The 23,770-nt window shown below is 58.4% G+C and overlaps 1 protein-coding gene across 1 annotated transcript in view; it reads right to left on the bottom strand.

Annotated features, from left to right (window-relative positions):
• Positions 1 to 4,026: 4,026 nt before the first annotated feature.
• The window catches only part of CMIP (c-Maf inducing protein), a 235,308-nt gene continuing 215,564 nt past the window's right edge, over positions 4,027 to 23,770 (bottom strand). The window contains exons 11-21 of the mRNA XM_047834680.1: positions 21,074 to 21,139; positions 19,819 to 19,845; positions 19,532 to 19,580; positions 16,873 to 16,980; positions 14,665 to 14,781; positions 13,031 to 13,171; positions 12,251 to 12,298; positions 11,028 to 11,174; positions 10,047 to 10,152; positions 8,635 to 8,705; positions 4,027 to 6,042 (exon numbers count right to left, since the gene is read on the bottom strand). Coding sequence (XP_047690636.1) covers positions 5,989 to 6,042; positions 8,635 to 8,705; positions 10,047 to 10,152; positions 11,028 to 11,174; positions 12,251 to 12,298; positions 13,031 to 13,171; positions 14,665 to 14,781; positions 16,873 to 16,980; positions 19,532 to 19,580; positions 19,819 to 19,845; positions 21,074 to 21,139 — 934 coding nt within the window. The 3' untranslated portion in view covers positions 4,027 to 5,988. The remainder of the gene's footprint in view (positions 6,043 to 8,634; positions 8,706 to 10,046; positions 10,153 to 11,027; positions 11,175 to 12,250; positions 12,299 to 13,030; positions 13,172 to 14,664; positions 14,782 to 16,872; positions 16,981 to 19,531; positions 19,581 to 19,818; positions 19,846 to 21,073; positions 21,140 to 23,770) is intronic.

The following is a 23,770-nucleotide window of genomic DNA, read 5'->3' on the forward strand; positions in this document are numbered from 1 at the left end:
GCGGGGACAAACGTTCACAAGGACGGGCCAGCACTGCGCTGAGAGAAGTCATGGTGACCAGGGCACCACTCACCCTCCCAGACCCAGACACAGCAGAGAGGAGCAGCGGCCATCTCTAAGTTAAGAGAATTCTTTTTCGATGCCGTTTTAACAAATTGAGGTGACAGTCGCGTAACATAAAAGAAACCATTTTAAAGAGGCATTTAGAGCGTTTACAGTATGGTGCAATCAGTACCTCTATCTAGTTCCAAAGCATTTTCCTCAGCCCCAAATAAAACCCCATATCCATGAGGCAGTCACTCCCCAGCCCCTCGTAAACACCAGTCTGCTTTCTTTCTGTGCAGATTTGCCTATTTTAGATTATTGCCTATAAGTGGAGTCCACCAATATGTGGTCTGTTGTGTCTGGCTTAGGTGACTCAGCATGATGTCTTCAAGGTTCATCCACGAGGGACCGTGTGTCCATGCTTCATCCTTTCTTACGGACGGATAATAGTCCATCGTCTGTAAATACACATCTATTACCTGTTGGTGGATGTTTGGGGTGTGTCGACCTGATGCCACTTTTAAAAAGGGGGTGTGTAACATAAAATAAACGACACAAATCTTAAAAATGTGGAGCTCCAGGGGTGTTTAAACACCCGTGTGGCTGCAGATCGAGCTGTAGAGCATCTTCATCATCTCAGAAGCTTCCCTCTTCCCTTCCCAGTCGATGACACCTCCCGCCCCCTGCACTATCAGTAACCACGGTTATCACCTCTGTAGTCATAGATGCCTCGTGCTCGTCCATGCACTTCACATAAATGGAATCCTCCGGCAAGCCCTCCTGGCTCCTTCCACACACGTAACGTGTGTCCAATTAACTCACGCCACTGTGGGTATCAGAAGTTGGCTCTTTTGGCCTTTTTCTGCAGAATTCCATCACACGACTACGTCACTGTGCGTTTTATTGATTCTCCTGTTGAAGGGGGGGGGGCGCTCAAGCTCTTCCACTGCGAGACCACCCTGGTTTGTTTATTCTCCTCTTAGTGGACATTTGGGTTGCTTCCACTTTTTGGCTCTTACGAATAATGCTGCTATAAACATCCTTGTCTGTGTCTTCTGGTGGACACGTGTGCTCGGTTCTCCTGGGTCTATATACCCAGGAGTGGGGTTGTGGGGTCACAGGGTGGGCTGGATGGTTAGCTTTTAGTCGATACGCTTTCCAAACCTGCCGAACCAATTTCTATGCCTGCCAGCAATGTGTGAGAGCATCTGGCAGCTTCCACCTCCACCTCTGAAAACAGGTGCGAGCTGATTCTTGGGTCCCCAGTTGCACGGTCCTTCTGGCTTGGCTGAGGCTGAGGCAGACGTGCCCGGCGACCGTGCAGTCTCCTTAGGAGGGCTTTCTCAGCCTGTGGGGGAGGGGGCTCCCCCTGTAACCTGTCCCTCTGTCGCCTAGCATGGTTAGCCACCGTCTTTGTTTGGGCTTCCCCAGAAGCAAGCTGTGGGATGAAGATTCCAGCATAGGTGGCTTATTTGGGAAGTGGTCCCAGGACGGGATGGAGGGAAAGTGAGGGCGAGAACAGAAGGAAGTGCTAACAGGCTGGTGAGCCCTGGGGACAGCAGACTGTCCCCAGGGGAAGCAGACGGGAGTCTCCACCTCCACGAGGAGGGAGAACGCGGGGGCACTGACACACCAGCCCTGCAGGCCACTGAGAAAGCTGCTGCCAGGCAGAGGTGCTAATTCTAGGCCCTCGAAGCCCCCAGTGAGAAGAAGCCAGGGAACGTGAACATTACCCTTGACTCCTTGCTGGCCTTCCCTCCATACCAGGCACCGTGTTCCGCACTTTCACTCCCAAGCTCCTCTTGAATCTTTCTTTCCAAGGTCCCTGCCCTGGTCCCAGCCCCATCCATTCACCAGCCAGCAGCGGAGAGATCTTCCCAAAATGCCTGGGTTCTAAGGTTGGCTGCGTCCCCCGCTCCCCGTGTGGCCTTGACCAAGAGACCCACCCTCTCCTGGCCTCCACTTCCCCATCGGTCAAGAGGGGTCATATCTGCACCCACCCCTTAGGCGTATCAGGTGTAAATGAGTTCAGACCTACAAGCCTTACCCTTGCTACTGTGCCTGGCACACAGGAGGGGCGGTGTAAGCATTTCGTTAGAAAATGAGCCCGATCATTGCAACCTCCCTATCATTCATAGCCTTCAAGATGAACCCCAGTCATCAAAGGAGGATTAATGAAACGTCGAATCCAGAAGATACATTCACCTGGAACGGGTGACTATGACCTTATTTGGAAAAAGAGTCTTGGCGGATGTGATCATGTTAAGGATCTGCCCACGGGGTCATCCTGGGTCATCCAGGTGGGTCTTAAATCCAATGGCAGAGGTCCTGATAAGAGAAAGCAGAGGGAGATTCGCTGGAGAAGGGGTGGGGGGTTGGCGTGTGGGACACAGCCGAGGCTGGAGGGGCAAAGCCACAACCGGGAACACCAGGACCCCCCTGGGAGCTGGAAGAGAGAGGGAAAGTTTTCTCCTCTAGAGTTTTCAGACAATGCGGGGCCCTGCTGACGTCCTGGTCTTTAGAACCTCAAGAGAGTAAGTTTCTGTTGTTTCAAGCCACTGGGTTAAAAGTAAAGACACACCGTGGCTCGGCTGTGCCGGGGGAGGGCACTGGCTGGACTCTGGGCATTCTGGGGGGCAGGCGGGGGCAAAGGATGTGAGGTTCCCCAGCGGGAGCGGGCAGGTCCCGCTGGACTAAGACCCGGAGAGGGGAGAGGTGTTCCTCCGAGAGCCAGAGTTGTGGAGGGAACTACTGTGAAGCTGGGACGCCCAGGGGAACCCCTGGCCGGGCAGCCTCACTCTCCAGGCTCCCCCAGAAGCCAGTGGGCGGAGGAGCCCCAGGTGACGCAGGACAGAGCGAGGAGGAGGACTGAGGACAGGACGGCTGGCAGGGACCCTCCTTCCATCTGGTATCGGGCGCACCTGCTGTGAGCCGCCCCCCTCTCCCGAGTGGGAAGGATTGGGGATGGAGCAGGCATTTGCGCCTCGTACACGCACGTCTCCACCTGCAGCTGGCCCACCCGCCACGCCTGAAGTCTGGGGCCTTCCTGATCCTCGCCACGGCTCCTGCTTTCCCTGTGTGGCCAGAGGCCTCTGGAAGTGAGGAGGGCCAGGAGCGGGCAGCAGGGATGTGGAGAGGCAGGGCAGGTAGTGAGGGTAGGAAGGTGGTGTAGGATGGACCAGGGAGGCAGCGAGGCGGCTGCTCGGTCCCCTGGACAGGGATGAGGGGCCCGGCCCAGGGTGAGGGAGGTGGAGATACTGATGGAGGAGGAGACTCAGGAACATTCTCAAGCGGCTTCTGCAGGCAGGCAACGTGCTAGATGTGGGGCGTGAGCGACGGGCCACTGGGCTGGGGTAACACTGGGCAAAGAAACCCTGCAAAGCGAATGACTTAGGAGAGGAGTGGAAACAAAGTCTCTCCTTGGACTCCTCCAACTGCCTCCTGGGGACATGTGGGTGAGCGGGCAGCCGGGTGGATGGTTCTAGGCTGCTGAACTCAGAGAGGCTTCCAAAAACCAGCAGCATCTGGGTTTCCCAGAGGTCCTGGAAAGCAGAGTCTCGGGCCCCACCCAGACCTTGGAAATCGTAACTCGCATTTTCCCAAGACCCCCAGGTGACGAAGAGGCCCATCGGTCCTAGAAGTTCTGGACGAGAGCTGCCGTAAGGGCCCTGATGCAGAGACTGGCAGCCTGGGTTTGCCCCAGGGAGTGATTTTGTCCCTGGTGGACATTTTTGGTTGTTAGTCTGGGGGCGGGGGGACTGGGTACTATTGGCATCTAGCAGGCCGAGGCCAGGGGCAACGCAGGACATTCTCGGATGCACAGAACGGCCTCGTGACAAAGGAGGGTCTGGCCCCCAATGTCAACGGTGCCGAGGGTGAGCAGCTCGGGACGTTCAGAGGAGTCCTGACCTCGGCCCAGGTCTTGTCCCCTTCCCGTCCCCGCCGAAAGGCTCCCTCGAAGCCACACAGAAAGGCCAGATGTCAATGAGTCACTTACAGTTTATTTTTGCCTGAAAGTATTTCACATCTCTGAACACAGCTAACGTGACAGTAGTATTAACCATCAGGAAAAGCAACAGTGCGAAGGGAAAAGATGGCATGTCTCGGCTCTTTTTTTTTCTTTTTTAGAGTTTTTTTTTTTGTTGTTGTTTTTTTGTTTTTTTTGTTTTTTTGTTTTTTTGTTTTTGCTTCTGCTTCTTCCTGCACCAGAGTGCTATAAAGTTTGGGACCGGAGGGGAGAGAATAAAACCAAACAACAGAAAACAACAACAACAGAAGAAAACAAAACACGAAACAGAACACACTCACACGCACACACAAAATAAAACCTGGCACGTAAAATGAATTAAGACTGAAACCCAATTTCTTTTTTTTTTTCCTTTTTTAAAAAAATGAGGGCATAGTCGGGGCGGGGGTAATAAAGTCTACCTAGCAAAGTATAAAACGACAAAAGCATGGTTTCCATTGAATAAGATTAAATATATATAAAACAATTACATTGACTGAGGGGTCAGGGCTGGGGGTGCCGGAGGGGGACGGTATTTGTGCTAAACCAACAGAAGAGGGGGCTTGGGGGGAGAGGGGACCCCAAGTAAACCATAAAAGGGCTGTTCTGTACAGGGAGGGCTTGTTAAGAAAAAGCCGACTGTTTACAAAAGAAACGGAGGTTGGTTTGTCTTCGGGGCAGGTGTGGGGACAGAAAGGGTGTCTGTGCTGTAGCGGTCACATTCATAGGGGTGGGGTGGGCAGTCAGGCTGGTGGAGGCGACGTCTCTCTCTTCTCCCAAGAGACCATGCAGAGAAGCAGGCATGCGTGAGGAGACCACGTGAAGCACAGGATGGCGGGGAGGCCACAGGCCGCAGTCTCAGTGGGGACAGGGATGGCAGAGGCCACCGGAGATGGGAGCTCTCCGGGGGCCGGGGCCGGGGCAGCTCTTCCAGGGGATGGACCAGGGAGGACAGGTTAGCACCCCCCAAACGGCGTAAGAGGGGGCTGAGAGAAAGCCGGGGCCTGGCAGGAACAGGACTACAACGTGGGGACCCCACTTCTGCCCCCCAGCCTGACCCTCACCCGGGGGCAAGTTGGAGACATCTGGGAATTGGAAACGCACAGTGGGGGCGGGCGGACAGACGGCCGAGCATTAGCATACAGAATCCATTACGAAAAAGCAATTAATTTTCCAAGGAGGTTTTTTTTTTTTGTCTGTTTCCTTTAAAAAAATAACAATAATACTACCACTACCCCAACAGCTGACTGGTTTATACAGTACTACGGGCCAGGGGAGGGCGGGGTGGGAGGGCAGGAGGGAGGGAGGGAGACTTCATAAATAAGAGGCAGGTCCCAGACCCGCAATTTGTCAACATTTCTTAAATAGGCGCATTATTTAAATCTTATGTACAACAAGAATCACTTTGCATAGCAATGGCGAGGACACAGGACGGTGCAATGACATGTCTGGGTTTTCTTGTCCCAATGGTGGGGGGCGGGGGCGAGTTCTCGGTGGAGCCTGTGAGGAAGAAAGCACCCTTCCTCGGCCCTCGAGGCCCATCAGGGTCGTGTGATGGTGGCATCGGAGTTGACTTTTCCCACACGGCATTGAACACAAAGGCAAAGAAAATCCACAAAGGGTCCCCCCTCCCCAAGGCCCCCACCCCTCCCCCACCCTCTCCCCCGACCCGCTGATGCTCCTCTGGTTGCTACAAAGTCCTTTTTGGATCAGGTCAAGGTTTCCAATTATGAAGCTAAAAGAATTAGGCGGGGCTGGGCGTGCTTAAGGCCCCCCTCCCCACCCCCTCCCCCCTCCGCCCTCTGCCCCCAGAAAGACTCCCCCATCTATCTCACAGCCGGGATGCTGGGGGCGGGACCCCAGGACCGGCGCTCTACGGCTATTAGTCAAAAGTCGTGTGTTGCAGCTGCAAACTCCTTCCTGCCGAGCCGGGAGCTTCACCAGGCTTCCGTGTAGCGGACGTCCACTTCCTTCAAGTTGGGAAGCTTGGCCTGCGGGGCAGCAAGGAGGACAGTCCTTTCCCGAACCTGGCCCGGCGGTGCCTGGCTCTCCCGCAGCCACGGCCGGGGTTCCCACTGTGCCCTCCCCACCTTGCCGTCGGGGCTCCCTGGGGCTCAGAGCTGGGTAACCTCGGGGAGCACAGGGCAGCAGCCCCGGGATCGGAGGTCGCAGGTGGGCGGACAGCTGCAGGGGATTCCGTGCCCCCTGCCTCTGCGAGGCCGTGGATGCCTGGCTCTGAAGGCGGAAAGCCCCGGTGGGAGCCCCAGCTCTGCCACTTGCTGGCTGCACGAACCCGGGGGCAGAGCCCCCGGCCTCCTCCTCTGTGGAGCCAGCGTGATCCGGCCACGGCTCACAGGACGGTGCTAAGGGTGGAACCGCCTGACGCACAGCTTGCCCTGAACAACACAAGGCCGTGTGCCCTACAGGCGGGAACCACCCGCACCGTCACCACCGCCTACAGGCCATTGTTACGGGAAATCGGGCAGGCGAATGCGGCGGGATCGCCATAAATGGAGGCACCTGGGGGGCAGCGAGTCTTCCCCTGCAGGACGCCCCCGCGTCGGAACCGTCTAGACTGCAAGCTTCCACCTACTGTTGTTCACACCTGCTTCCCGCTCTCCATCCCTGCCACCCAGACACATCGCCTCTCTTCCTTCTTTTATAAACAGCTGGCCTTCCCTCCACAAGCCTTCACTGCACCGACAGGGCTAATGGCTCTCCTCCCTTTGCTCCCTCTTCCAGACTCTCCGTGGGGGCACCGGCCAGTGTCACCTTGTACCGTGCGTGCGCACGGCTCCTCCGTGCTTCTCCCCTGCGCTCTGGCTCGTGGGCCCCCAGCCCCACTGCTCAGGCAGGGGCTACAGACTGGGGGCTGCCTTCCCCTGTGCAGCACTGTAAAACCTTCTTTAAGCCAACCTCTCCGATCAGGAGATGGCAAACTGGCACGGAGGTTTCCAGGTTCTCCTGAGAGACGGGGCCGTGAGCTGGAGGGCCCTGCCTGCCTGATGTGGAGTGCAGGCCGCCTGCCCCCAGGCAGGCAGACAGCCTCCGGGCCATCCGGTGCCCGCAGCACAGAGGTTGGGCGTCACTGGCCACTATGCTCAAGTTGGCACCATGGGTCGCTCGGATGCGCGAAAGTGGCTTTTCTCCACAAGGGGCTGACCACACCCCTTTGCTGCTTGGCTAGGGCACCCGGATCTGTGCTCCTTCGCCTTCAGGGGGCACAGTAATCCTCACCGGTGCAGAAACACCCACTTGGGCCCGGGAGGTCGGGGAGGCCCTGGAGGGTGCACTCAGGCTGGTTCTGCGCCGGCCGCACCCCTGCCCCGCTTCACATGCTCCTCAGGACCCTCTGACGGCTCTCCTGGCCTGCTCGGCAGATTCCCTTCTCAAGACCTCCTTTTGTGAAGGCTCTTCTGCCCTAGTGAGCAGGGCTGGCTGTCCCCTGTCCCCTCCCTGCTGGTCCCTGAGCCCTGTCCTGGCCTGGTTACTGCATGTATCTGTCTGCCAGGACGGAGCTTCCTCCTGGGCAGTGGTGAACCAGATGCACCTTGGTCCTGTCCCTGTCCCCAGCCTGGGCTTGGCACATAGTAGGTGCTCTAAAGCTGGCCGCAGGTCTGGCTGAGCTGGAGGGCTGAGGGTGGGGTGGGGAAGGGGTGGTCCCTGCTTGTGGATTCCTTCCAAGTGGCTTCCAGCGTGTGAAGGTGCTGGTGTCTCATGGTCGGTCTGGCTGCCCGGCCCAGCCCTTCCGTCCTCAGCGCTGGCTTATCTGCAGCCCCACTCACTCCTTCCGGGGCAGCTGGTACTGGACCCAGAGTGATGGGGGCAGCAGACTTCCCAAGGCCAAGCTCCACCAGTCCCCCAGGAAACGTGCCCACCTTTCCCTACTCAGATCCTCTTTCTTGCCCCAACTTTATACTGCCAACCTAGCCCAGGCTACAGGACCAGGAGCTTAACCCATGACTGCATCAGCCCTGTCGATGTTCTCCCTGTTTCTACTCTTGCTTGGACCACCCCCGGCTCCAGCAAAAAAATCAGTTTTCCTGGTAACAGCCACAACAAGCCTTTACAAGCATAACTCACAACATTGCTTAGAGTCTCTGAAAGCTTTCTACTGAACTTGGATGGAATCCAGAACCCTTCTGTGACCTATGAGGGCTTATTCAGTCTGGCCCAAGTCTGTTCTCTCTTACTTTCTAGTCACATTTGCTACTAAGTCAGTTCACACCAACCCCTTCTGCCTCAGGACCTTTGCCCTTGCTTTTCCTGTCATCCTTTGCATCCATGGCTTCTTATCTTACAGGTCTCAGCTTATGTGACTTCAAAGGGACCATCCCTGATGATCACGTGCCAAACAGGCCCTCCCTGTTTCTAAGCTACCAATTCCCTGCTGGCTTCCTCCCTACCACTCCTTTCCACCTGCCAGTATTTTATTTACTGACTTATCTGCTGCTGTACTAGCCTTTCTTGCTGGAGAATAAGCTCCACGAGGGCAAAGCACTGGTGTCTAGATGCTGACGGATGGAAGGAAAGAAGGAGGGAAGCGGGGAAGGGAGGGAGAAAGGGAGGAAAGGAAGAATTACCTTCAGATCTTCATAGGTGTCAGCCGAGAGCTTGGTGCTGTTCATGTTTAAGCTGCAAAGACTCTTCATGGCTGTGCAAGGACAGACAGACACAGGCATTAGGTCAGTGAGAACCCCACAAAGGCAGCTGCAGGTATGGGACAGTCAAGCTGGGGGGCTGACTATTGTAGCCAAGGCCCCTGTCTAGGAGATGGGGCGGGAGGGTTTCAGGGGCACTGCTAGGGCACCACCAGGACAGAAAGTCTGTTTCAGGCAGGAGCTGGTCTGAATTGGGCTTACATTCTCTCCCTGCTCTCTGAGCCTCCCTTCCTTCTGGTCTGTCAGGTCACTGCACTGCTGTCCCCTGAAGTTCCCGAGAGTGTGCCTGCCACATCCCAGGTCAGCGCCAGTGGGCCAGGCTGGGCCCTTCCCCCAGGGGAGCTCTGGGAGCTCTCCCAATAGGGCTGACCCAGGACTCCCCTTCTTGAAAGCACGCCTCGAACTTTGGTTTGGTCAGGAGCCACGCATCAGAGGTGCGGTGTTCCATCCCGTTCCTGGGGGCACCGAGCCAGGGGCTGTGTGACTCCAATGACAGTGTCCAAAGAGCACATTTGCAGAAAAGTGTCCCCAAACCTCATCCTCTCTGCCCTCCATCACCCCTGTCTCCTGTCCCCACCCGTCCCAAGCCATCTGGAATTTGCCAGCAACCTTGTAGGAGCCATGGCCCCTGCCCAGCCTATCAACCCCCTCAGCCAATTCCTACATATGTCCTGTACACCCAGATCCGGTCACCTCCCCGGGGAAGCCCTCCATGATTCCCCCCAGCTGAGGCATGGGGCCTGTCATCTAAACCAGTGGGTGGGACATGGGCAGTGCAGCTTCCCAGGCTCAGCACCCAAGACTTTGCTCTGGTAGATCAGGGTTGGGGTGCAGGAATCGGCACTTCTGGGTTCCTTGGGTGTTTTGTGGCTCCTTCTATTAGAGCAATGCTTCTCAAACTTCAACCACACGTGGGAATCACCTGGGCATTTTGTTAAACTGCAGTTTCTGAGTTAGCAGGTCTGGGGCAGGACCTGAGAATCTGCACATCTAACCCCGGCTGATGGATGCTACTGGGCAGGAGAGCAGGGCAAGCCTGTCCTAGGGCACTTTTCCCAAACTTGATCCCTCAGACAAGTATCTGGAGGATAAGGGCACTCATGGTTTCGTTTTCTTCTAGAATATAAGTTCCATGAGGGCAGGGATATGTCCCCTATTGTGTTCCCAGCACCTAAAATGGTGCCTGGCACACAGTAGGTGCTCATGAGCACTTACTGAATGAATGGATGCACGCACGCATGAATGGGTGGATGGGTGAGTGGATGAATGGATGCACGTGTGCACGCATGCACGAAGCAGGCCCTGCCCACCCTGGCCACCTCTGCAGGACTCACAGCTGAGGGCCAGCAGGCCGGCGTCGGTCACAGGCGTCTCACACAGGTTCAGCACCTGGAGCATGGTGAGGTGTTCCGACAGGAGCCGCAGGCCGGCGTCTCCAAACTGTGGAGCATAGAACCCCTCAGCCCTGGGGATCGACCTGCGTCCCCACGGCACTCAGGGAAATGACTCCGAGGCTGGAGGCAGCGGTGGAGGAAGGTGATGGGGACAGAGCCACGGCCTTTCAAGCCGGGGGATCTGGGCTGCCCTCGCTTCTCTCCCAAGACTCAAATGCTTCCCCTGACCGGGGTTCGAGTCCAGCTTCTGCTGGTGGGATGCAGGCCAGCCAAGCGCCCTTCCCAGGAGTCGGTTTGCTGTCTCTCAAGGAGGGCTCTGAACTCAGGGGCTCCGGCTACCAGTGAGGGCCAAGGCCGCCTTTCCCTGGGCAGGACGGGCCTTGGAAGGCAGACTGCCGGGAACACCTGGTTCCTCTTCTATAAAAGGAGGGCTCTGGCGGGGCCTCCACGTCACAGGTGGGGAGTGGAGACCACGTGTGCTGATCCACGCAAGGCGCTTCGCAGCGCAAATGACATCGAGCGTGGGTGGCAAGCATCGGTGTGCTGTGGTTGTTACCACAACAGGAAGACTCCCGAGCTGCCCGTGTGCTACCCAGGCGGGTGCGGGAGACCAGCGTCACATCTCGGCCCCGCCTCTCAGGGCTTCTAAGGCTTTGCTGGGCACGCCCCTGCCCTGGGCCTCAGCAGCTCCAACTGTGAAACGGGCCACTGGCCTTCACGAGGTCCTAAGTGTCCTCTGGCCTATGGAGGGGGTGCTGAGCTGGGGAGGGGCGTGGTAATCAGGAGACTGGGCCCCGGGCTCCAGGCAGGAAGGCCAGTCCCAGAGGAGGGCGCAGAGCAGGGGTGCACAGGGGCACGGAGGAGGGGGCAGGATGCGGGGGCGGGCAGGGGCAGAGCAGGGTGCAGGCAGACAGTGTGCACCTGAGTGGACCACAGGTTCAGCTGCTTGAGAGAAGGCAGTTTGATGAGGTGCTCAGCGCAGGCGCTGGTCACGTTGGTGAAGGCCAGACTGAGGTTCTCCAGGTTTCCGAAAGAGCCGGAGCTCAGCAGACGAGCCAAGTCGGCATCCTGCAAACAGACAGGTAGTGGGCTCTCGGGGAAGGCCCGGGGCTGCCAGGCGGTCCGGAGACCCCTCCGCACCCCTGTCCCCACCTCCCTTCCCTTGCCCCGTAGACAGTTGCAGCAGGGGTGATGGAGCGGCTTGGAGGGGGGGGGTAGGACCGAGGGGGGTGCTGGGAGCGGCTGCCCCCACGTCCCCGTGGGTGGGGGAGAAAGCCTCCAGTGCCGTGACTCACACCCTGAGTCACCGACTGGGGTGCTCCGAGGCACGTCCCTCCCACAGGCGTGTGTGCGTGCACACGGATGTGTGTACCTGGCCAGCTCCCCTTCCCAGGCAGCAGCTTGGGCCCTTTGCCCGCCTGAGAACACTGAGGTCCCCCCACCTCTAAGGCCTTTGGAGGGCAAGACACGCGTGAGCACTAGACTACCAGGCGGCTGCGGGGAATGTCCGCTCTCCCTTTCATCTTAGTGATCGAATCCTTGGATTCTAGCTGCCACACGGCCACACCGAATTAAGGCTAATCTCCCAGTTAGATGTGGCCGTGTGCCGAGTCTGGACAATGGTATACAGGGAGATGTGTCCAGGAGAACTTTCGGAAAGCCCTTAAAGGGAAGGGGCATGTTCTTCTCTGCTCTTCCTCCTTCTGCTGGCGTGAATGGAGACCTGATGGCCAGGGCTTGAGCAGCCTTTTTGGACCACGAGGTGGAAACCTCATGTCAAGGATGACGGCACAGGATAGGAGGAACTAAGATCCCCGAAGACCTTGTCAGTGGGGCTGGAGAGAGGCGCCAACCTCACAGTATTGTTGTGGTGATAAAAGGAACAGCCCAGTACCCGGTGGGTGAATGCTCAATGTATATTAGCTATTAGTACTATTATTAACTGGTAACATATTAACATTAATACCAGCGACAATCTACCGTGTGTGGTTTCCCGGAACCTGGTTCCCTCCTGGAAAAGCTGGCCTGTCAAGTGCCACAGGGTCCTTGGTCAGCTCCACCGGCTAAAGTTCCTCATCAGGGAGGTCTAATCTAACTGCCTTCTTCCCTCTACCCAGCCCCACAGGAGAATAAAACCAACTCACCGTGGACTTGGAGGGCAGTGTTAGCCTGGTGGGCCCGCCTTTCCTTTGCTGCAACAGAAACCGGACTGATGACGACCCGTTCTTTCCCCTGGGCCGCCAGCCTGCACACCCCCCTCCCCGTTGACATCACGCACAGCGCCATTTTATTTCTCGGCGGCAGAAGGCCACATGGCGGTCTCGGTCTCGGGGGCAGACCCCGAGACAAGGTGCGAACACAGCCGGTTTATCAGAGAGGGAATCCCCAGAAATGCCAGCAAGGGAGTGGGCGAGTGAGGCGGCGAAGGCCCCCCAGGAAGGGAGCGTTAGGGTACCGCTACCGCTGGGGGTCCTCTGGGAAACGGTGGAGAAGTCATGTCTCAGAGGTGTCCCACCTGTGCGGAGAGGGAGCTGGAGTATTTATACACCGTCTCCTATCGGCCGCCGGGTGAGAGCTGCTCCAGGAGACCGGGGAGGTGTGGGCTCACCACCCCTCTGAAGCCCAGCCCTGGTGCACTTAAAGAAGGGCCTGTGGGATATGGGGAGGGAGGCAGTGGCTGCCGCGCAGGGCTCTGGGGTGAGGCAGGATGCGACTCCTGGCCAGGCCCCGTAGGAGCTCCGGGACTTTGGGGCACCGACCCGACACATCTGTGATCACCTGGAAAGTGGCAGGTGGTAGCCCCGACCTCTCCGGGTCTGGAGGAGGACTCGCGGAGACAGAGGCCCGCGCAGGTGCGGGCGGGGGACCCGGGCTCCGTCCCCCTGCACCCCAGCTGTGCTCTGGCGGCCCGGCCGGGGACTCACCAGCTCCTTCAGCTCTCGCTGCCGGTCGCACAGCTGCTCGTACATGCGCTTGCCCACGCCCGTGCTCTCCAGGGTTGAGATGATCTGCAGCTGGGTGTCGTTGTTGTCGATGATGTTGTACTCCAGCATGAGGCACAAGATCTGCCCGAGAGCAGCGGAGGTGCGTTACAGCAGGGCTGGTCCTTGAAGGCACGGAGGGCTGGACCTCAGCCCGTGCCAACAGCCCCGCGCGCCACAGGGAGGGGTCTCGGGTAAGCTCCGCGTGCTCCACGTGCCCCGAGATCTCATCCTGCAAACGAGCAACCACGCTCCCCCTTCGCTGTCCTTCTGGCTGGGTGACCCGGGCAAATCACGTATCGCAGCTTCCCGTCTGTACAACGGGAACATTCGTGCACAGCCAGCTGAGCACGGAGCAGGCTCTCGGCAAATGCGGGAAGAAATGATGCATGCTAGGACCTCAAGGGTTGGGAGAGAGCCCAAACGACAGGGCACCTCTTTCCATCCCTAGTTATCCCCCTGTGCCTGGCACATGGTTGGTGTGCAAGACAGGCTCAGAATGAAACTGGAGCCCCGGAGGACATCTGCAACACACTGCCTCCCAGAGCCTTGGGGAGCCGACGCGATCTCTGTTCTGCGGTCCTCTCGCCCAGGATTAGCATGCGGGCAGCCCTTTCCGGCGACTTCTCACTTGCCAAGCAAAGCCTGCCCGGCCCAGGCCCTCACAGCACAGCTCACCTGCCTCCTGGCTCCCTGCTCACCCCCGTCCTGCAAGTTCCCTGCGCAAGCATCTCAGTGAACCTCCGAGATGCCCAGCAGGGCCTTTGGGCACTTAGGCTCTTTGGGCCCATCCACCAAAATCGCCAACCCCTTGACTCAGCCATCCTGACCTCCTCTGTTCTTCCTCACCCCTGCTGTGGGGCCTCTTGTTGACTCCTTGGCCCCCAAATCTCACTGGCAGGGACGCTCTGGGGCTCAAGTTCTCTGATGCTCTACCCACCGAGAGGTGTTCTAATCCCCGTCACCGTGACTACCGGCCAGCACTTCTCGTGGGTAGGATGTGGCAAAGTGCTGCTGCCTGACTCTGGGGCTGCACCGGGAAGAGCAACATGGCTTCTGCCATCCTGTCTGTGGACAGTGGCTCTGGGGGCCCCAGGCTTCTGGGGACTTTAGGATGAGGCAGGGGGGACCTGGGCCAGGCGTGTGTTCCCCGGGGAGCAGGAATACTTCTGCCCAGGCTGCTTCATAGACAGAGGCCTGGAGTCCCAGCTGGCCCGGTCTCCTCATGAGAGACCCAGGGTGAGAACCTGTCAGCTGAGCCCAGTCACCCCCAGATCCGTGAGCCAAATAAATGAGTACCATTGTTTTGAGCCCCCCCACCAGGGTGGCCTGCTCCACAGCAATAGACAAATGGGCAGAAACCTCCCCTGATCATAAGTGAAAGGGACCAACTGTGACAGGTGGCGGGGGGCCTCTCGCTCCCGCTCGACTTGGGAGAGGCCGGGCCACACCTACCTCCTCTACCGCTGTGCTCCCAGCTGCCCTAACAGCTCTGGGCTCTGTAAGGTGCCCAGTGAACAAAGACGAAGGACCGGGCCAGACAGCAGCCTTGCCAGGGACCTGGGCCAGCTCCTTACCTCCACCATGGTCTGGTTCCCCCTCAGCGCCAGGAGCATGCAGGGTCCCAGCTTGTTTTCCGCCAGGGAGAGCAGGAATTTTTTGGTCTTGTAACAGGAGCCCATGAGGATGTGCACCTATGACGGGAGACAGCCCACGTGGAGGGCAGTGACCACAGTGGGGCTGTGGCCCGAGATGCCTGCCGGTGGCATGCCGGAAGGATTCCCCACACCCTCTCTGGACACCACATCTGAAAAGACCATCAGACCCCCCTCTTCCCACCGACAGGTGCTCCGGCGTGGATGAAACACAGGGATGTGGTGCTCAGTAAGCCCATCACAAGGGACAGATCCTGTGGGATTCCGCACACGGAAGGGGCCTGGGGTGTCAGATTCGGGAAGTGGAGTGGTTGCCAGGGCAGGGGTGGGACGGGGAGTAAGTGTTCAGGGGATACGGTGCCACCACACGTGGGACAGAGACCTGTAGGGAGCCCTGCCTCCCCTTCCCAAGCGCCCTATGAGCTCCACAGGTGCTCAGTGATCACCTGCCCCAGAAACCCAGGAACTGGCAAATTCTGCTCCACCTGGGCTACACGCGGGGCAGACACTAAGGCGACGGTGTTTCTTTCCGGTGTCTCTGGAGGTGGGTCCCGAGGGCCGGGGCCCCAAATGCCTAGTGTGCTCTCCCCCTTTGTGCAATGGCAAATGCCCTTCCACAGTTGGAAACGGCAGCCTCATCAAGGGGACCGCTCCTGCCCCCTGTGTCTCCATGGAAACGCCGCGTTGCTCTCTCAGGGGCTGCCTGCCTCCTTTTCCGCGTGTATCTTTTCCGCTCCATCGTTAACTCCGGCACAGACGCAATCTCCCAGGTGGGGAAGCTGCCAGCCCCCCGGGTTCTTCCGCACACCGAGTCCCCGCCACACAGGGTGGGGGACCGCCGGCTGTTGCCGTGGTGAAGCTGTGACATCACGGGAGCCCTCGTGAGTGGGGAGGTGGGGTGCACTTCCAGGATGCACAGGGCACTCAAGAGGGACTTGTCAGGCAGTGGGTGAGGAGTGGAGAGCCAGTGCGTAAGGAAAACGATCTAAAAATAAGTCCCTTTCAAGAAAGCTTCCAGAGGCAGCGCCGGATCTGTCGTCACTGCGGAGAGCTTCGCGAGCTGGCCCTGTTGGACGGGTGGCCCAGCAGAGAGAAGACCAACCACAGCTGTCACTTCTGGGCGGGCCGTGCGCTAGGCCCTGGCTGGGCGCCCTGCCTCCGTCACTGTAGGCGATCGCCTGGTGATCCAAGAGGCCGGTGCTCCACTCCGTTTTACAGACGAGGGGGCGAAGCGAGGGCGCAGCACAGAGGCCCCATGAATCCTGTTTTCTGGCCGCTGGGAACACGCTTGGTCACAGAACCCAGCTGGTGTTGCAAGCAGGAGGGACAGCTGAGGCCACTGGCCACCTGGAGGACAGTCTGTGCCCCCCGTCAGGAGACGGTCACGCTGCCCCTGGAAGGGCAGGCTCTGGACAGCGTGGGCCCCATCAAGGGAGGGACCTGGAGGCTGAAAGCCTGTGTGACCTCAGGTAAGCCACGGCACCTGTCCAGAGCTGCCTCAGCACAGGCATGTTTATGGGATGAAGTTGAAGACCTAGAAGAAACAGGGCACGTGAGGTGCCCAACACAGTGTCCGGCACGAAGAAAGTACTGGAAATCGCGGCGGGTGCCCAGTTGTGGGTCTGGTGACGTCAGACCTCTCGTCTCCCGGAGATCTGAGATGGTCATCCTGACCTTGACTTCTCATTGCAAAGGTCAGGTGAGCTGGTGGGTCTGCAGTGCCTTCTAGAATCTCTGAGCACTCTGAGCCCTCAGCAGCTCGACCTGATCTCAGCAGCTTGATCTGAACGTTGCCACTACGGTGAGCTGCGTGAGCTCGGGCAGTGAGCGCTGCGGGCTTCTGCTGCCTGCCTGGAAAGTGGGGTAACACTACGTGTCACCTCCCGACGGAGCCGAGTGAGATGGGGCGAGAACAGGACTTTCGTGCCCTCGGTTTGGTGCCTGCTCGGGTGAGAGGCAGAAAGCGACACTCCTGGTCACCGTCTTCATCACCATCTTTCTCTTTGGCTCCGATGCCATCCAGAAATTCCCAGGCTGGCCACTGCTGGACCGGGACAGTGCTGGCGCTCATCAGGCGGGGCAAACCCGGTCCCCGCCCGCAGTGCCCACTGACGGTCCCGTCCCACGTACCATGCTGGCGAACAGCTCCCCGTCATCATCACAGGCCACCCCTCCGGGGCTGTACAGCTGAAACCAGCCGTCTTTGCCGGCTCGCACGCTCAGCAGGCATGAGTGTACCTGCAGCAGAGAAGGGGCACAGCAGTCAGCCCCATCCCACAGATGAGACCAGCTCCCACAAATCCCGCACTTAAGAAATCCGTTTAACGTCTACTCCGGCGACTCCGACCTCCTGAATTCCACAGAAGGCCTGTTGGGAAAAACCGTGGCATCTGTAAACTGGGGAACACTAGCCGTTCCCCATCAGCTCCGCGGGACGAAGGGCCAGGCCTGGCTTGGTTAGCTGCTCTGAATAGAAGCAAGTCTGTGGACAGATCAGGGGGAGACAGGCTCAAAGCTACTGCTTCAACTCAGTCCCCTTTTCTACGCCTTTTTCCGGGCACAGCACAGGGGGCAGCTCTTTTTCCTCTCTTCTCTCTCTGCACCTCTAAGTCCTGCCTCCTGCTTTCTGCCCTCAGCTCTCTGACCCTCCTCTGTCCTGCTCTCTCAGGACATCTGCCCCCTCCACCACGGGGGGTCTGCCTGCTGCCCTGGCTGCGTGTCCTCTGAGCCACCTTCTGAGTCTTTGCCTCTCCCTGGAAGGTGCTCTGTCCAGAGGAGGGCGGTTTCATGCACATGCACCGCTCTCTCTGGGTCTCAACTGCTTTCCCAGAGTTCCGCGTGTGGGTGGGTGGGTGGGCGTGTGCAAACACGTATGTGTGTTTGGGAGAAATTCCATCCACATCCACCCTACTATAGCTGCAGAAAGAGAAAGAGAGAGAGAGGGAGAGGGAGGGAAACCAAGGCCTTTGTTTCTTACCTCCTCTCTGTCCTCAGAAGAAACCTGATAGAAGTGGCCAATCGTTTTCCTTCAGGAGTGAAGGAAGGACAATTTGCTGCCAAAAGCCACTTACTTACAGATATTCAATTGATCACAACCCACACACAAGTGAACAGAAAACAGAGGCGGGGGGGGGGGGGTGGCTTTGACTTCTTTCCCTCTAAGTCGGAAATATATCAAATGTTAATTTGTTTACCTCAAAAAATAGCAAATCAAGAGTATGCAACTCTATTCCGCAAATGTATCAAACGATTTAGAAGTCCGGCTTCTTTAGGAGGCAGAAGGTGGGAGGGGAGAGAGGGGACGAGAAACAGAATCAAAGGAAGAGGTTCAGAGGAGCCCGGAGCAGGGCCTGGCGAGGAGAGGGGGGGCGATGCCGGGCCTCTGCACCCCACCCCTCTGCAAGACCGGCCTGGCCCCTCGCTCACCAGTCCCCCAGGCCTTGCGTATGGTGCGGGGCTCGGAAAGTCTCCTCCCAGCACTTGGCTCTCCTTCTCCACTCTGGGAAGCAGCTGGGACCACTTTTATTCTTCAACTTCAAAGTTGGTGTTTGAAATAAAGGCTCACTTTCCAGGGGAATTCTGGGAATCTGTCTTCACATGCAGCGAAGAATGGCTTAGCGTAGCCCAGACCTGCCTAGCTAGCATTTCCACTTTTCCCATTGCAGCCGGGGAATGCAGGGGCTTGGAATCAGGGCTTAGAATCAAGGTGTTCTAGAACTATGTTTCACCGTGGGGCCGGAAGAGAATATATTCTGGCTCTGTTAAGAAGAAGGAATCCCTTCGTCCTCTGCCCATCCTTAACCCTCCGCTCTGCTGGGGGTCTGTCCCCACCTAGAAGCCAGGTCCCCTCATCACACCCCAGGATCCATGCAGCTGGAGAAGGGGGCTGTGAGCTCCTCGGGGCAGGGCCAGTGGGAGTCCCCCTCATGTCTGCAGCCCCGCCTGGCCCCACCTACTGAACAGGCTCTGGAGGCAGACTCCCTGGGTTCGAACCCTTGCCCTGGCCAGGTACCAGCTGCATGGCCAAGGAGATGTCACTCAGCTCCAAAAGGAGGGTAATTCTGGTGTTAAATGGGGTTGACGACAGACCCACTCGTGGTTGTGGCAAGGACTCCAGGAGAAAACGCAGGTGCCCGACACAGGGTGAGCGCCTGACCAAGGCCAGGTGTCTCTGATGTCCCTGATGCAGTGGATGGAGGAACCCAGGCCACCCGAGTCCTTGCTCACGAAGCCTCAGGGGGAAAGCTGACCTCTCCCTGAAGCCCAGATACGGGGGGCAGGGGGTGGGCAGAGCAGCCCTGCAGAGGCCCTCAGCCACCATGCCCAGGAAATGAACCCCGGCTCAGAGCCCGGCTCAGATGTCTTCCCAGCTCAGATGTCTTTGCTGGCCTGCGGATGTCAGAACGGCAGGGCTAAAGAGGGACCAGCACTACCCTGGAGCTGGCTGGGAGCCCCTGTGCCAGCCCGCCCCTAACAAGGCCTGTGCTCCAAGAAGAAACCACCAGCTGGTGGCAAACCACCTCTGGTTAGCCTGAGTTTACAGTAAAAGGCTGACATCATGGGCCAGGCACCCCCACCCCCCGATCACAGCGGTGGGGGGGGGGGGGGGAGTTGGGGGGGGAGTGGCGGTTGTGTTCATGCTCCAGGTCAAGGAGCCTTTGTACAGTGTTCTGAGTGCCTGTGGGAGACAGAGAGGCCCCGACAGAGCCACAGGAGGCTCAGGGTGGCCCACAGGCATCACGCCGTAGCCCTGACAAGGTGCCTTCGAGAGGCAGAGTGGGAGGCTCACCTCTTGTCGCGGGTCTTCGGCAAACCTCTGAATCACGTACTTCAGCTCCCTGAAAGAGACAGGGTGGGGGCGGAGTCATTGCCAGGGTCCTGGCTTGTGTGGATGGTGATGGGGGCTGAGGGGAGGGCCGGGGCGGGGGAGCTGGCGGGGTCAGGAAATCCCTTGGGCAGGCCTGGCTATGCACGTGACCAAGAACGGGCTGGAAGGAGGGCTGGCCGCTGAGCACGGCCGCGACAGAGGACATTCGCACCGGAAGGAGGTGATGAGGGAGGTGGCCAAATACTCACTTGGTGAACTTCTCGTGTGCGAGGGCTCTGTAACAAAAACAAAGGGAAACTGCAGTTAGCGGGGGGCTTTCGAAACCCTCAGTGATCCAAAGATCTTCCTCTGGGGACGGTGAGGCTTTATGTCTGATCCGAAAAAGGAGGAGGTTGAGAGTGAGACAGGGACATTCTGTCCCTCTTGGAAACTGCGAAGCAAAGGCCTCCTTGGACGAGGCCAGGATCCTGGCGACGGGAGCATACCGAGCCCCACATGGCCCGGGTCCCACACCTGTGGGTGCTGAGCAGGTGTCTATGAGCACGTGCACGCGGGCACCAGAGACCCAGGTGTGTGCACTAATTGTTCCACCATTAAGGTGCGGCTGTGCTAATTATCGCCGTGCATCAGAGGAGCATCTGGGGACCGTTTTCCAAGCGAATTGCATCATGGGCCCACTGTCACATGTGTCCCCGGGGCTACGGGGACAGCGAGCACAGCCAGTGACGCTACTGCTCTTTGGAGACAGCCGTGGCTCTCAGGAGTCGGATTTCTCCGGTCTTGAGTCCTGGGGGCCCCAGGGACGGGCCAGGCCAGCAAATGGGGCAATTACCAGGTATAATGTCCCCCTCGGAGAGCCGCATTTCATAAACACAGGCTCGTTAATCGGCTCCTGAGAGAGCCCTGAGCTGCCTCCTGAGGCCTGGCTTCTCCACATCTGTCAAAACAGAGACCTGGAGGCATTTTAGGGCCTGGTTATTCAGACAAAGCCTTCTCCGCAGGCCATTATCCACTAGACCGTTTTCTCCCTATTTTCCTGTGATAAATTCAATATTGGCATAAGGGCTGGCAAGAGAGAGACGGGGAGGGTCCATTTCTGGCCCAACTCACTGTGGAACACAAGCTAATAATCGTAATGGGCGCAATAAGAGAGCTTTCAGCATATGGCGGCATGGCACAGAGAGCAATTCCACGTGCGTTATCTTCCGATTTTCGCTGTGGCCACCGGAGAGAGCACAGACAGGTATTCCCATTCCCACCTGAAGCAGAACAGAAGCTGCTAACTCCCCTGCACGGAGGCTCGGTGGGGAGGGCTTTGTTTGCCTGCTTGGCTCAGCGAATCCTCGTGTCGCTGCCATGAGGTAATCTCCCCATGTTCCGGAGGTGGGGGGCCTCCCCGGGGCCTCACAGCTGAGGACCAACCTCTCCATCTCCCACTACCGCCCGCGGTGTTCTCGGGGTGACCGGTGGACCACTGAGGTCAGAGACCGGTGTGGGACTTACTCTTTGGGGAATGGAATGGGTTGAAGCAAGCTGGCCAGAGACGGTCTCCAGTCATCGTAGTCCGACCTAGAGAGAGAAGGGGAGACAGTCAGGTTCGGACTGTGGCCAAGGACGGGGCGGGGGTCCGGCGGGGACTTGCCAACCGTGCTCCAGCCACCTCCCGCCTCCAGGGAGCTGGGAAGATGAGCGGCCGGTGTCTGCCAGCCTGACAGACAGAACCCGTCCAGAGAGTTCCTTCAGGCAACCGAAGGGGCCAGCCATCTGGCTCCCTGGGGCCTCATCCCACCTCACCTCTGCACCCAGGTTACCAGATCATTGTTCCTTCTGACTTGTGAGTTATCAGGTTGAAATCCCAACCCTGGCACCTTAGAACGTGTCTGTGTTTGGCAACACAGATGCAGTGAAGGTGCAACGAGGCAGTGAGGGAGGGCCCTGACCCAGTGCGACCAGTGTCCTCGCGAGAAGAGACCGGGACAGATACGCACACGGAGGCAAGACTGCGTGAGGACACGGGAAGAAGGAAGGTGACTGCAGGCCCAGCAGAGAGGCCTCAGATGAAACCCATCCCGCCCACGCCATCATCTCAGAGTTCTGGCCTCCAGAACTGCGAGAAAACAGGTTTCTGTTGTCAAAACCACCCGGTGTGTGTAATTTTGCTGTGGCCGCCCAAGCGGTCTGGCCCGGGGGGCTTATGAGGGGAACGCAGAGGTGTTCTCATCTTTGTCCAGAACCCGGGGGCAAATTTGTAGACTTACTCATATAAAACATAAAAATGGTACGCTATTCGTTTGCAGTTTGGGGCAACCCTCCTGATTTATCAGTTACTTCTACTCCTCTGTCCAGATGACAGCTTTTTTCTCCTGAACAGTCACTGTTAGGGGCGCCCGGTGGCTCAGTCGGTTGAGCGTCTGACTTCAGCTCGGGTCATGACCTCACTGTGCGTGAGCGTGAGCCCCACATCGGGCTCTGTGTTGACAGTGTGGAGCCTTCTTGGGATTCTCTTTCTCCTGCTCTCTCTACCCCTCCCCTGCTCACACACACTCTCTCTCAAAATAGATAAACTAAAAAAAAAGGTCCCTGCCAATGACGGTGATGATGACGGTAATGGAACAGATACCAGCAGCTGCGACCTCGCCGGCACGTCGTGCACGTACTCCTTCACGGCCGAGAACTTCGCCTGTTTCTTCTTCACGGTGAAGATCAGCCTCACTCAACAGAGGGGAAACTGAGGCTCAGAGAAGTTAACTGTGCACGCTAACACAGCTGTGGTGGATGGGAGATCAGATCCAGGCCTGGCTCTCGCCAGCTCTGACAGACGGCAGCTGAGGCTTTGGCTGAGGCCTCAGGTGAGGCCAGGCACTGGAGGGTCCCCCCCCACCTAGGGGCCGACTGTGCCAGAACAGGGACATTTGGCATGAATGAGCATGACAGCTGCAATGTGCTGAGAGAGCACTCACTGCTCAGACCACGGAAACGGCCCCACGACCACCACCCACCGCGAATCTGTATTACAGGCAGGGAGTGGCTAATGAGCTGGCAGGGTGACCGCAGAGAGAGGTCCCCAGAAAGGAAGCAAGAGCTGCTGGAGGCCGCTGCGGAGTCGGCAGGGGTGCCCCACACACGGTACCAGCACAGCCGGCCCCCCGGGAGCCAGCCGGGTCAGGGGCAGGGGAAGGAACGTGTGGGACATGGCGGTGCCTCAGCCTTTACCAGGAGCCATAGCGTTCATACGGGTCCCGTTTAACGCTCACAGACGCCCTGCGAGACTCCAATTACAACAACCCATATTGCAGGAGGAAAACAAAGCCCAGAGATGCCTCATATTTGCATAAGTCACCAACTGGGGGTTTGGGTTTGACCTCAGGTGCCTCTGGGGCTGTGACCTCTGTCCCTGCCCCGGGTCCCCCTACTTCTCTGGTTTGGGGGACTCTGCCAGAAAGCAAACCCAGGGGTAGCCAGTTCTCGCTGACTGTGCTAAGCCGGGCGGGCACCTCCGAGGTCCCAGTGCTTTACCCCTCACACAAGAACCGAGGCCACTGGAGCGGCCCCGCCTGAGCTGCAGACGGTCGGGGCGCCCAGGTGCCCGCACCCTGGGAGGGGCTGCGTCTTATCTCTGCACCTGCCATGCCGGGCACCAGGCCAGGCAGACGGCTGGTGCCCAGAAGAGGACTGTTGAGCTGCGGCCCTGGTACACGCGAGAGAGACGTGGCCAGGGTGTGGGGGTTCACTCCCAGGTAGAAGGAAATGTTGTCAAGTGGGGCGCCTGTCCCCAGCTGCAAGCTTGAGTGTGCAGTCTGGCCCGGATCCTGGCAGGAGGGGGCGCTACACTTGGACCCCTACTGACGCCTGGCGGTGCCCCCAGGAGGCGCCGACGGTGCTCGGACCAGCCCGGGCAGAGGAAAGGACCCAGACGGGAACCGTGGTCCTACGGCCCTGGGACTCATTTCCATTTAGTTCTCATCATCATCCAGTGCTCCTCTGCCCTCCACCACCCCGAGGAGCTTTCTCGACATTTGTCCCTAATCGTCCTCCCGATAGACCGTGTGTCTGTTTATATGCTGTGTGTCTGCACTTCACCCCAAACGACAGTTACGGTCTTCTCACCCCCAGGAGCCGGCACCGGCCCCCACCAACGACACACGGTTTACAGGAGTCCTGGGCACGAGCCTTTCCGGCCCCGCCTTCCTGCAAACAAGC

The sequence above is a fragment of the Prionailurus viverrinus genome, chromosome E2 (genome assembly GCF_022837055.1).
Source record: "Prionailurus viverrinus isolate Anna chromosome E2, UM_Priviv_1.0, whole genome shotgun sequence".
NCBI classification, from domain to species: Eukaryota; Metazoa; Chordata; class Mammalia; order Carnivora; family Felidae; genus Prionailurus; species Prionailurus viverrinus.